A 14,904-nucleotide genomic window follows, 5' to 3' on the forward strand; every position below is an offset into this window, starting at 1 on the left:
AGCTCAGGTAGATTAGTGATCATTTTGTGTGAGGACTCGATGTTAAAAATCAGGTTGTAGTAGTTAATAGTATTGGGCTATTCGAAACCCTAAACAGTAAGATCTTGTATTCGGATGTATTTATTTCCTTTTATTAACTATTGTAATAATTTGTATAATATCTATTGTTAAAGTTGGGGTGTGACAGGTTTTGGTATCACAGCTATGGTTTAGAGACCATGGATAGCCCAAATATGTTATATATGTATATAGGTTTATAATATTATACGAAAGTGTAGGTATAGGTTATTCGAGTCATCGGCTAATTATTCTCTTATATATATATATATATATATATATATATATCTATGCATTGTTTGGCAGCAAAGGGTGTATTCCTCATCATCCTCTGAACCGTCGGACACAATTGCTTTCTCCGTGTATGCTGAGTTGAGGCGTGAGTTCGACAGGCTTCAAGGCAAGTACGATCGACTGTTAGAGCGATTGAAGAACGTGTATCCGAATAGTCAAAATTATGGAGGAAAGCTTAAGGAGCAGATGACTGCGAGACTTGAGACCTTGGTTCAGTACGTTAACACCAAGCTTGACGAGATGCCATCGCACCGAGACCGTTCCAGCCAGTATACTATCCAGATGATTGCGGATGAGCTCCAGAGTATTGTGAAGACACTTCGTGAGGAGAAGACTACCGGAGCCCGATCTGATGGAGCGGAGCCTTAGTTCTTTCCATTATCTACTTCTCATGTCATTATATTGTTGGACTTTGTAGAATTCCATGTTGTTTTCCTTTACTTAAGCATGTTATCCCTAAGTTCAGACTCTATTCCGATCTTGATGTACCTTGACCTTAATTTTAATAATTATGCACTATCTTTCTATTTGCTTTCAATTGTTCTCATGCCTTTATATGCACCATCCTTATCGTTTAATTTAAAACTCGGTTGAATGAATATAATGACTTGTGACACCTTAACCTTGAAATTTTCTGTATTGTTCATACCTGTTTTGATATAACTTCAATTTCAGGATCATGCCACCTAAAAAGAAGAACCCGACAACAACTTCTACCACAGATCCTAATATTCTTCGATTACTGGAAACCTTACAACAACAAACAAATGCTATAGCTCAACAACAAAGAACTCTTCAAAAACAATTTGAAAACCAAGATAATCGTGAACCACACCAACCACCCGATCCACCAGTACCACCTCGACAAATTGTCACTTTCAAAGCTTTTCAGAATGTGAATCCACCTGTATTTCAGAATGTGAATTGCTAACACATGGATTAGGGAAATGGAAAGAGCTTTTGAATTGGTTCAACTAGGGGAAGATCAGAAGACGCCATATGCTACTTATTTTCTGAAAGGGGAAGTCATCTATTGGTGGGATTCAGTGAGGGCTATGGAAGCAAATCAGCCAGTTTCTTGGGAAAGGTTTAAGAGGTTATTCCAGGAAAAGTATTACCCTAAGTACATGCAGAATCAGATGGAGCTTAAATTTCTTGAATTGAAGCAAGGAAGTATGTCTGTATTGGAGTACGAGAAGAAGTTTACGGAGTTGTCAAGGTTTGTGACGAAATATACCAACACTGAGGAAGAGAAGGCAAAAAGATTCCAACAAGGATTAGAACCTTGGATCAGAGATAGAGTGGCTATGTTTGAGCTTGATACTTATGTTGGAGTAGTACATAAAGCTTCTCTAATTGAGAGTAATGGGATTCAGTCAAGGAAAGAAAAGGATAACAAGAAGAGAAAGGTTCCATTTTATGGAGAGAAGTCTGAAACCGGAAGCTCACAAGATAGGAGTGTGAAAAAGGATTGAGTTCCACAAAGGAAGAAATTTTCAGAAGAAGGAAAATTTGAATAAGAGAAAAGATCCTAAGGGGAACAACCAGTCAAGCCAAGGACAAGTTGGAGAAAATAGATTTCAGAGACCAGAGTGCAAGCATTATGGAAAAAGACATTCAGGAATGTGTAATAAGCTGAACATGACATGCTATAGATGCAACCAGAAGGGGCACTTGGCTAACGAGTGTAAGATACCAAAGCCGGGAGTTACATGCTATAAGTGTGGAAAGGCTGGACACATAGCTAGGGAATGCAAGTCAACTGGACCAGTCAAGGCTTTGATGAACGTGGCAAGTACTAGTGCTCACATGCCAACTGAGGTATTGGCATTACCTCCACCGTCTACAACAGCTCCACATGCAACAACAAGGATATTTGATCTAAAGATGAAGGATGCTGTTCAGAATTCTGAGGTGATAGTAGGTAAACTTTTAATGAATAATGTTGAAGCTAAGGTATTAATTGATTCTGGAGCTGCTAGATCTTTTATATCAGAAACTTTCGTTGATAAACTTAAATGTGATAAAATGACCCTAAACGAGGTAATAGATGTGGTAATTGCGAACCAATAGAAGATTCTTGTAAGTCAATTCTGTCCTAAGTGCGAGATTGATATTTCAGGGCATAAATTTTCAGCGGACTTGATACTTTTCAAGTTAAGGGAGTTTAACATAATCTTAGGCATGGATTGGTTTAGGAGAGAATAACGCTCAGATAAATTGTAAATCTAAGAAAGTGTATTTAAGGACGGAAAATGGAGAGAAAGTGGTATTTAAGGGTAAGAGGCAAGAGCGATTGTTTCTTACAATCGTCCAGGCTAAGAAATTGCTTAGGAAAGGTTGTGAATCGTTCCTAGCCTATGTAGTAGATTCAGAAAGAAAGAGTGTAACGACCGAGGAATTACGCTTGTATTATGTTATAATAATAATAAATTATGTGTATTATTATGTGATTAAATGTGTTAAGTCGTTGAACCCTAACTGTTATGTGTTATGTGTTGGTTGTTTTGATCCAAACGTGTTTTGGATATTTATTGAGCGTTCTATCGTCAGTTATATATATTATATCAAAACCCGTACAGCTCAAACAGTATTTTAAAAGCCCGTATTTCAAACAAAATCATTGGCTCTGTTTTATTAAAAATGCCCTATACCGTATAGCTATTCTGAACCCCTAGACGTTTTACAAACTGACCTTTTTCGTGAAAAAACGATTTTTCCGGACCCCTTCGGGTACCAAAAACCCCACAAAAATCACATTTTTATTTTTATATGATTATGAAATTATCATATATCATTTTTCTTTGTATTTTTGTATTTTTCACAATTTTTGGGAATTTTTAGTATTTATTTTGTAATTATTGGATATTTAAAAATTCATTATTAATACCCAAAAATTATAAAAATTGGGGCCAAATATTTTTATTAAGAGTGTAATTAGCCCCTTAATTTTACTTAGGGGTATTATTTTCATAAATATAAATACCTGAATTATTATTAATTAAATCAGTTAATTACAATTAAAAATCAGAAAAAAAGAAAAAGAAAAAGAAAGGGAATTAGGGTTAGGGTTTGTGAAGAACAGAGCAGGAGGATCAAAGGCAATTTTGATCGTGATTCCGGCATCCAAATCGAACGTGTGAGTACTCGTTTTGAAGCTTGTGATCTGTACTTTCTGTTCATGTACTTATTTTCATTGATTATTGAGTTGATTTTTGATTAGTATTTTCGGGTTTTAATTTTGAATTCGGGTTTGAATTTCTAGTTGTTGTTTGATGTTATGGTTGTTAGAGACGATTAGATCGTCGATTTTGGAGTCGAACGACACCGGTTTCGTCGATTTTGGTTGTGGTTTGCGAGCTCGCCGGATTTTGACGTCGCCGCCGTCGTTCTTAATCTCCGGCTATGTTCGACGAGGAAGAAGGACGGGGAAAGGCCAGGAAGCAGAAGGGGAGCATCGTTTTGTTGCTGTATGTCGAAAACGTAGAAGAAGCAAGTTGGAATTGACGTTTCGTCTCGCCGGAAGTTTCCGCCGGTGTCGGATTCTGGGGAAAGGGGCCGGTGTTCTTCGTGACCCGATTGGGTCGAAGACGACCCGGTTTCCAACCCGGAAACGACCCGGGTTTGATCCTTCAGAACCCAAATCCAGTTCCCTGATTGCGTTTTTGGGAAATTAATTATTTATTATATTTTAGTATATTAAAATTAGTTTTTAGTAATTCTAAAAAAATTAAATAAAAATTAGTTTTGAATTCTGAAAATTAATATTATTAATTTCTAAATTATTTTATTAAATTATAAATTCGAATTTATTTATTTAATTAATTATTTAATTACTTATCTAATTATTTATTAATTATCTAATTAATTAATAATTGGGTAATTAATTAATAATTAGGTAATTAATTAATAAATAAAGATTAGAAATAATTAAATAATATGATTAATAATTCGATAATTAGTTATTATTACGAGTAATGATTCGATAATTGAATTATTATTCGAGCGTTAGTTATTTGAATAATATTGTAATAATTATTCGTATCGTATAATTAGATATCCGTAATTAATTAATTAACGAATCGTACGAGTTTCAATAATAATCTAATAGATCGATAATTATGCGGGAATTGCGAGTGGCTCGTGAAGATACGAGTGATTAATCGTTAAGTAATCTATAATTCGAATAATTCGTAGCTATTCGATAAATAGCGTATCAGTTAATTAAGTTGATTGATTATTTGTAAATAATCGATCTAATCGAATAAATATCGATAAGTTATAAATATTATAATAAATTGTGATTAATCCTAATAATTAGGGATTTATTATTTTAAATTATTAAATAAGTAATTATTAATTATTTATTAATTATTTATTTATTAAATATTTAAACAGTGATTAATTATTTCGATAATTAATCACATAATTTTCAATAAATCGTAACTTCTTCGTTTTAACTCCAAAAATTATAAAAAAATTATTTTTGACTTTGATTTTTCTTAAATAATTATTTAAAAATTATTTTAGGATTTAAAAGGTTATAATAATTATTTATATTGAATAATAAATTGAATTATCAGTGTTTAATTCATAACAATTCAACCGTTAGTCCGATTTGAGTGAAACGAAGACCCCTAGACTCAGAAAAATGAGACGAATCCAATAAAAATAGTTGTAAGTTATAATTTCTTTTGAAAAAGAGTGGTTGGTGATAATTGATAGTTCGAAGGTCCTAGTAGGGATATAATTAAGCCGAATAAATCCCGAAAAATTATAATAAAATCAGATACGACTAGTAATGCAGATATAAGTCCAGAATTGATTCTAAAAATAATTATAAATCTAGAAATTAATTGTGTGCTTTACGTGTTACGTGTTATATGTGATTATGTGTATAAATGTGTTGTGTAAATATATGTATATATATATACGAGTCAGATAGAAACGCGTGGGTAGACTGATAAGGTTGCGTGATATCAATTCAAGATACACGTATGTAGTAAATTATCTAAACACCTATCTTTCTATGATTTGTTCAGTGTTAGCAAGGCAGAGCAAGCTAGGGTCAGAAGGCAGTAAGTTAAACCAGGTTAAGTACGCGCAAGGCAAGTTTTTCCCCTATTCTAAATTCAGAATAGTGATTTATATTTCCTTTCTATCGTATCAATTCTCTTTGATAATTATTGTTCATATACATTGTTACCCATTTATATCACTTGTTCCATTTCATTTCAATTCTTGATTTACCCAATTTATTGAATTCCTGTTCATATTTCAATTCCTTTACCCTATATATATTCTGGTATATCCTGGTGTTGGGATATATCAATAGCATACCGATTGTTCAGGATGCTCAGCCTTGGACTGGATGGTTACTATAAAGGCTGGGTTTTTTTTCCCAGACCATTAATTAATAGGCCATAGTTGCCTGAGTACTCCTTATGTTGGTTGGGTCTATGCAGTTGGGTATAGATCCGCACTATATTCTGACTGATCAGCAGATTATAGTGCATATGTTGGTTCTTGTTTCCAGTCTTATTCATTTGGCACTCGCCATCATTGGCAAATTATTATCATATACAGATACAGATGGTTGTTACAACCAACAGCTTATTGTTTCTCTTATGTCTCTTTCTCTATACCATATATATATACTTTTGCAGGCTTGTTGAGCAATTTTGGCTCATTTCTTTTATTGTCACTCCTATTGTTTTATAGTTAAGGTAGAGAATGAAACCCATCAGGACCCGCGTAGTCAAGAAGCGAGTCAAGCAGCGGGACCCTCTTATACCAAGAGTGTTCCTTCCTATTCCCGAAGAGAGCTTTGAATTGCCAGATCAGGTGTAGCAGGATAAGTAGTAATGTTGGGTTGAATAAGAGTTTTGTGTAGTTTGAATAAAAGATTGCGTAGTGAAACTGTAGATAGAATAAAGTTTTGTAATAAAGAGAGTTCTTGAAACAGGTTTTATTTAGTTGGGTTTGTAATAAAGGGTAGTGTATGATTCTTGTTTCCAACCTCAAACCTTAAAAGATCCTGAGTAGTGATAGTTCGGGGTAATTATTATATTAATATTCCGCTTGTGCAGGTATAGTTGGTAATTGTTGTTAATAATGCCCCAAATCTATACCCCGGATTTGGAGGGTGTTATAGTTGGTATCCGAGCTTAGGTTTGACCTTGGAAAACAAGAATGTTAGGGTTAAGATAAGATAGGAAAATAAGATAGAATGAGATTGAGAGTGTTAGGACTGTTTGTCTATGTGATTAGAAGTTATGAGTTATAGGATTGTGATTTGATTGTTTTGTGTTATTATTTTTATGTATATTAGATGGCTTCTTTATCATCATCTACGGAGAGGACCGAGACAGATCCAGTGGATGCACAGGTAGTAGCCCCAGTGTCAGGACAGATCTTACCTCCATTACCACCTGAGCCAGCACCAGAGATACCACTTCCCCCGGAGGTACCAGGTTTTGCAGATTATTTTCCATATGTTGAGCCAGAGATACCAGATATTCCACCATTAGAGTTTCCGATGTTTGATATTCCTGATATGGTTAATCTTCCGCAGTGGGAGGATTTAGAGCCTCAGATTCCTATGCCACCAGTTGAGATTCCAGAGATGCCACCGATGGAGCCAGAGGCAGAGCCGCCTGTGTATGCGCCTATGGAGCAGCCTGTCTTATTTCCTGCCCCATTAGCCATTTATGCACCTGTCCCAGGAGTGTATCAGTTTCCTCAGCCAGAGTTTATGGATGAGATCGTAGTAGATGGACCATTACCTTCTCGAGGTTCCAGCACTGATCTTCAGGAGCATCATACCGTGACTTACCAGCGCTTTCAGGCAGAGAGGGAGGAGAGGATTAGATGGCAGAACCAGTGTAGAGAGATTCTTGGATTGTATGAGACACAGACGGATGGTCCTGTCAGAGCATTACGACCGGATTATATACTGAGAGAGAGACTACATCATATTCACCGGGTTAGTTCGCAGCAGCTTACTGAGTTGAGACAGCAGGATCTTAGTGCGGAGACAGCATATCGCAGAGCATTGGGACTTACCGAGGCAGTGCTAGAGGCAGTGCGGGAGGAGTTGAGCCACGTACCACCAGGATTTTGAGACCAGCAGATCGATGAGTGTTGTATTATGTATATTTTGTAGATAGAGGCAGCATAGTATTGTATGACTAGTTTGTATGAGTATAGCTACTGACTCTGACTGATAGTAGTAGCAGTACGACTGTTATATTATAGGGTTTTGTATCAAGCACTGACACCTGTAGCTGGTGTCCTACCTATATATATATATGAGATAATCTTTTGCATGTTTTCTTTATTTTATTTCCAGTCATTTAAGCATTTACATTTATTTCAGTACCATTACATATTTACAAATGTAGTTTTATTCACGATCATGTTGTTGTAAAAAAAAAAAAAAAAAAAAAAAAAATTAACATATCATACTGTTTTATTTATTCAGTTATTTAATAAGTTATTTTTATTTCTATTTCTCGAATCGACTGTTTTAATATATGTTTAATATACTGTTATTAAATAAGATCCATTATTTATTTATCAGAAAAATGGCACCTAAGAGAAAAGCGCAGCCCGACTCATCGAATGGAAACACCGAGGGCCAAAACAATAATATACAGATGGATCAGATGTTTAATCTCATGCAACAGCAGATGTTGATGATGCAACAACAAATGCAGCAGCAGCAACAGCAGTTCCAGCAACAGATGTTACAGCAAGCCGCTCATCCAGGACATCAAATACCACCAGCAGCACCTACGACTACTTTCAAGCAATTTCAGTCGGTGAAGCCACCGGAATTTATGGGTTCCACAGATCCTACAAAAGCGAGAGCTTGGCTGAAAGAGATGGAAAAGGCTTTTTCGTTGGCAAAGGTCGAGGAAGAGCAGAAGACAGATTTCGCTAGCTATTTCCTAAAAGGCGAAGCTAATTACTGGTGGGAATCAAAGAAAGCTTTGGAGGAAGGTGTGGTGAACTGGAACAGATTCACTGATCTTTTCTTGGAGAAATATTTTCCTCGTTTTATGAAGAACCAGATGGAGATCAAGTTCCTGGAGCTGAAACAAGATAACTTATCGGTTGCGGATTATGAAACCAAGTTTACTGAATTGGCAAGGTTTGTTCCAGAGCAGGTGGATACGGACGAGAAGCGGGCCAAGAGATTTCAGCAAGGATTAAAACCATGGATTCGTAGCAGGGTAGCTGTGTTTGAATTGACAGCTTATACGGCTGTTGTTCAGAAAGCTATGATTATTGAAGGAGAAAGCGAAGCAGCTCAGAAAGAGAAAGGACCAGGGAATTTTCAGAATCGTTTCAACAAAAGGCCGGGATTTCAAGCTCGGGGAAAAGTTAATTTCAAAAGGCCAGAGCAAAACAACCAGAGGATGGGTAATCGACTACCTGCCCCAACTCAGCAAAGGCTTATTCGACCGCCTATACCTGATTGCAGAACGTGTGGTAGAAAGCATACAGGAGTTTGCAACAAGCTAAATGTTACGTGTTTCAAGTGCAAGCAAAGGGGACACTATTCTGGAGAATGTCCAATGGGAAAGGCAGAAGTTACTTGTTTTCAATGTGGGAGAAAAGGACATATCGCCAAAGACTGCAGAGGAATTGCAATGGCTGCCAGTATTCCAAGAGTTTTAGCATTACCTCCACCTCCACTACCACAGCAAAATCAGCCCAGAGCAAGGACTTTCAACATGTCAATGAAGGAAGCGGTACAGAGTCCGAATGTGGTTGCAGGTACACTTCCTGTAAATTCCGTAAATGCTTTAGTATTGATTGATTCAGGAGCTACTAGATCTTTTATTTCTGAAGCTTTTATCTCTAAGATAGATTGTGAGATTCAGTGGTTGGATGAAGTGTTAGTCATAAAATTAGCAAATAATGATCAGGTTGCAGTAGATCGAGTATGTCCGAGCTGTGATATTGAGATAGGGAGATGTCATTTTTCAGTTGATTTGATACCTTTTAGGTTAGGGGAGTTTGATATTATTTTAGGAATGGATTGGCTGTCTAGTAATAATGCTCAAATTGACTGTGCGAATAAGAGAGTGAAATTGCAAACTGAAGAAAATGAAACAGTAATATTTAAAGGTGAGAAGCAACAGCAGAAATTCCTATCAATAATGCAGACGAGAAGATTGCTACGTCAAGGATGTCAAGCTTATTTAGCCTATGTACGGGATGTTGATAAGGGAGATTTGAAGATTGAAGATATTCCTGTAGTTTGTGAATTTCTTGATGTTTTTCCGGACGAATTACCAGGACTTCCACCAGATCGAGAAATCGAGTTCACTATTGATTTGCCGCCAGGGACTGAACCAATTTCGAAAGCTCCATATAGAATGGCACCTGTTGAAATGAGGGAATTAGCAAAGCAGTTGCAAGAACTTCTTGACAAAGGAATTATAAGGCTAAGTGTATCCCCATGGGGTGCGCCAGTATTGTTCGTGAAAAAGAAGGATGGTAGTATGCGATTGTGTATCGATTATCGTGAGCTGAACAAGTTAACTATCAAGAATAAATATCCTTTACCTCGCATTGATGATTTATTTGATCAATTAAAAGGAGCAGCATGGTTTTCGAAAATCGACTTACGATCAGGCTATCATCAGTTAAAGATCAAGGCCGAAGATATTCCAAAAACAGCGTTTAGAACAAGGTACGGACACTATGAATTTCTTGTGATGGCTTTTGGATTGACGAATGCACCTGCAGCGTTTATGGATTTGATGAATCGAATATTCAAGAAGTATTTGGATAAGTTTATTATTATATTTATTGATGACATCTTGATCTATTCAAAGACGGAAGAAGAGCATGCAGCGCATTTAAGAACGACATTGGAAATATTACGGAAGGAGCAGCTTTATGCAAAATTTTCCAAGTGCGAATTTTGGTTGAAAGAAGTGCAGTTTTTAGGGCACATCATCAGCAGAGAAGGTATTCAAGTTGATCCAGCAAAGATTGAAGCCGTGTTGAATTGGGAAAGACCAAAGACGCCGACAGAGGTTCGAAGTTTCTTAGGTTTGGCAGGATATTATCGAAGATTTGTCAAAGATTTTGCGAAGATAGCTACACCGCTGACCAAGTTAACTCGACAAAGTGAAAAGTTCGAATGGAATAGTAAGTGTGAAGAAAGTTTTCAAGAATTGAAGAATCGGTTGGTGACGGCACCAGTATTAGTATTGCCAGACGAGCAAGGAAATTTTGTTATCTACAGTGACGCTTCATATCGTGGTTTAGGATGTGTATTGATGCAACATGGTAATGTCATTGCCTATGCGTCGAGACAACTTAAACCCCATGAACAGAAATATCCTACGCATGATCTGGAATTAGCAGCAATTGTTTTTGCATTGAAGCTTTGGAGACATTATCTGTACGGTGAAAAATGTGAAATCTACACGGATCATAAAAGTCTGAAGTATATCTTCACGCAAAAGGAACTAAACATGCGACAACGTCGATGGCTGGAATTGATTAAAGATTACGATGTTACAATTAGCTATCATCCAGGAAAAGCAAATGTTGTAGCGGATGCGCTAAGCAGAAAAGAAAGATTAAATCGGTTAACTTCATGCGAAGAATTGGCCAGGGAATTCGATAAATTGGAAATCGAAATTCATATTTCCGATGAATCTGCAGAAACTATCTACGCTATGACTTTTCAACCAGAATTGCTGGAAAAGATTCGCCGTTGTCAAGAAGAAGTGATGAGTCAAGACGACAACTTAACAGGAGAAGAGATTACAACTCAGAAAGATAATGAAGGAATTTTACGTTTTGCGTCAAGAATCTGGATCCCTAACGTGACAGAATTAAAAGAAGAAATTATGCAAGATGCGCACAATTCGAAGTATTCCATTCATCCAGGAAGCACGAAAATGTATCGCGATTTGAAGGAAAACTTTTGGTGGCCGAATATGAAGAAGGAGATAGCAGAATGGGTGAGTAAATGTTACACATGCCAGCGAGTTAAAGCAGAACACCAACGTCCGAGTGGGTTATTGCAACCATTAGACATTCCAGAATGGAAATGGGAACATCTAGCGATGGATTTTGTGGTAGGTCTACCGAAGACTAGGGCAAATCATGATGCGATATGGGTAATCATTGACAGACTTACGAAGTCGGCACATTTTCTACCAATTAATGAAAGATTTTCGCTCGACAAATTAGTGCACATATATCTCAAAGAAATTGTGATGCGTCATGGAGTACCAGTATCAATTGTATCGGATCGAGATCCTCGTTTCAATTCAAGATTTTGGAGACAATTTCAAGAATGTCTAGGAACGAAGTTAAATATGAGTACAGCTTATCATCCGCAAACTGACGGCCAAAGTGAAAGGACAATTCAAACAATTGAAGACATGCTACGAGTTTGTGCAATCGATTTTGAAGGCAGTTGGGATGAACATTTACCCCTAGTGGAATTTTCTTATAATAATAGCTATCACGCCAGTATTGGAATGCCACCGTATGAAGCATTATATGGGAGGAAATGCAGATCACCCGTGCACTGGGATGAAGTTGGAGAACGCAAGATTTTGGGTCCAGAATTAATTCAGCAGACAAAAGAAAAGATTAATCTTATTCGAAAACGAATCGAGGCAGCACAAAACAGACAAAGCAGATATGCCAACCAAGCCAGGAAGGATATGGACTATCAGGAAGGAGAACATGTATTGCTTAAAATATCGCCATGGAAAGGATTGACCAGATTTGGCAATAAAGGGAAATTGAAGCCACGATACGTTGGGCCATTTGAGATTTTGAAGAAAATTGGGAAGGTTGCGTACGAGTTAGCTCTACCACCCCATATGCAGCACATTCACAACGTATTTCATGTATCTATGCTTAAGAGGTATAATCCTGATACAAAGCATGTAATAGAGTATGAACCAGTAGAACTTCAGGCAGATTTGTCATATGTAGAACAGCCAATAAGAATTCTAGATAGGCAAGAGAGGGTATTAAGAAATAAGTCTGTGTCATTAGTGAGAGTTTTATGGAGAAACCCAGTGGTTGAAGAATCAACCTGGGAGCTTGAAAGTGAAATGCTAGAAAAGTATCCTCAGTTATTTGCATAATTAGATTCTGAGGACAGAATCTTGTTAAGGGGGGGAGAATGTAACGACCGAGGAATTACGCTTGTATTATGTTATAATAATAATAAATTATGTGTATTATTATGTGATTAAATGTGTTAAGTCGTTGAACCCTAACTGTTATGTGTTATGTGTTGGTTCTTTTGATCCAAACGTGTTTTGGATATTTATTGAGCGTTCTATCGTCAGTTATATATATTATATCAAAACCCGTACAGCTCAAACAGTATTTTAAAAGCCCGTATTTCAAACAAAATCATTGGCTCTGTTTTATTAAAAATGTCCTATACCGTATAGCTATTCTGAACCCCTAGACGTTTTACAAACTGACCTTTTTCGTGAAAAAACGATTTTTCCGGACCCCTTCGGGTACCAAAAACCCCACAAAAATCACATTTTTATTTTTATATGATTATGAAATTATCATATATCATTTTTCTTTGTATTTTTGTATTTTTCACAATTTTTGGGAATTTTTAGTATTTATTTTGTAATTATTGGATATTTAAAAATTCATTATTAATACCCAAAAATTATAAAAATTGGGGCCAAATATTTTTATTAAGAGTGTAATTAGCCCCTTAATTTTACTTAGGGGTATTATTTTCATAAATATAAATACCTGAATTATTATTAATTAAATCAGTTAATTACAATTAAAAATCAGAAAAAAAGAAAAAGAAAAAGAAAGGGAATTAGGGTTAGGGTTTGTGAAGAACAGAGCAGGAGGATCAAAGGCAATTTTGATCGTGATTCCGGCATCCAAATCGAACGTGTGAGTACTCGTTTTGAAGCTTGTGATCTGTACTTTCTGTTCATGTACTTATTTTCATTGATTATTGAGTTGATTTTTGATTAGTATTTTCGGGTTTTAATTTTGAATTCGGGTTTGAATTTCTAGTTGTTGTTTGATGTTATGGTTGTTAGAGACGATTAGATCGTCGATTTTGGAGTCGAACGACACCGGTTTCGTCGATTTTGGTTGTGGTTTGCGAGCTCGCCGGATTTTGACGTCGCCGCCGTCGTTCTTAATCTCCGGCTGTGTTCGACGAGGAAGAAGGACGGGGAAAGGCCAGGAAGCAGAAGGGGAGCATCGTTTTGTTGCTGTATGTCGAAAACGTAGAAGAAGCAAGTTGGAATTGACGTTTCGTCTCGCCGGAAGTTTCCGCCGGTGTCGGATTCTGGGGAAAGGGGCCGGTGTTCTTCGTGACCCGATTGGGTCGAAGACGACCCGGTTTCCAACCCGGAAACGACCCGGGTTTGATCCTTCAGAACCCAAATCCAGTTCCCTGATTGCGTTTTTGGGAAATTAATTATTTATTATATTTTAGTATATTAAAATTAGTTTTTAGTAATTCTAAAAAAATTAAATAAAAATTAGTTTTGAATTCTGAAAATTAATATTATTAATTTCTAAATTATTTTATTAAATTATAAATTCGAATTTATTTATTTAATTAATTATTTAATTACTTATCTAATTATTTATTAATTATCTAATTAATTAATAATTGGGTAATTAATTAATAATTAGGTAATTAATTAATAAATAAAGATTAGAAATAATTAAATAATATGATTAATAATTCGATAATTAGTTATTATTACGAGTAATGATTCGATAATTGAATTATTATTCGAGCGTTAGTTATTTGAATAATATTGTAATAATTATTCGTATCGTATAATTAGATATCCGTAATTAATTAATTAACGAATCGTACGAGTTTCAATAATAATCTAATAGATCGATAATTATGCGGGAATTGCGAGTGGCTCATGAAGATACGAGTGATTAATCGTTAAGTAATCTATAATTCGAATAATTCGTAGCTATTCGATAAATAGCGTATCAGTTAATTAAGTTGATTGATTATTTGTAAATAATCGATCTAATCGAATAAATATCGATAAGTTATAAATATTATAATAAATTGTGATTAATCCTAATAATTAGGGATTTATTATTTTAAATTATTAAATAAGTAATTATTAATTATTTATTAATTATTTATTTATTAAATATTTAAACAGTGATTAATTATTTCGATAATTAATCACATAATTTTCAATAAATCGTAACTTCTTCGTTTTAACTCCAAAAATTATAAAAAAATTATTTTTGACTTTGATTTTTCTTAAATAATTATTTAAAAATTATTTTAGGATTTAAAAGGTTATAATAATTATTTATATTGAATAATAAATTGAATTATCAGTGTTTAATTCATAACAATTCAACCGTTAGTCCGATTTGAGTGAAACGAAGACCCCTAGACTCAGAAAAATGAGACGAATCCAATAAAAATAGTTGTAAGTTATAATTTCTTTTGAAAAAGAGTGGTTGGTGATAATTGATAGTTCGAAGGTCCTAGTAGGGATATAATTAAGCCGA

At 35.4% G+C, this 14,904-nt stretch overlaps 1 protein-coding gene across 1 annotated transcript in view; it reads left to right on the forward strand.

The window, feature by feature from the left end:
- LOC141685740 (uncharacterized) overlaps positions 1–14,904 on the forward strand; it is a 33,748-nt gene that overhangs the window by 13,069 nt on the left and 5,775 nt on the right. Inside the window, exons 2-6 of the mRNA XM_074490826.1 lie at positions 3,643–3,912; positions 9,661–9,813; positions 10,030–10,919; positions 11,688–11,802; positions 13,437–13,706. Of these exons, the coding sequence (XP_074346927.1) occupies positions 3,643–3,912; positions 9,661–9,813; positions 10,030–10,919; positions 11,688–11,802; positions 13,437–13,706 (1,698 nt within the window). The remainder of the gene's footprint in view (positions 1–3,642; positions 3,913–9,660; positions 9,814–10,029; positions 10,920–11,687; positions 11,803–13,436; positions 13,707–14,904) is intronic.

Source organism: Apium graveolens, chromosome 9 (genome assembly GCF_009905375.1).
Source record: "Apium graveolens cultivar Ventura chromosome 9, ASM990537v1, whole genome shotgun sequence".
Classification (NCBI taxonomy): Eukaryota; Viridiplantae; Streptophyta; class Magnoliopsida; order Apiales; family Apiaceae; genus Apium; species Apium graveolens.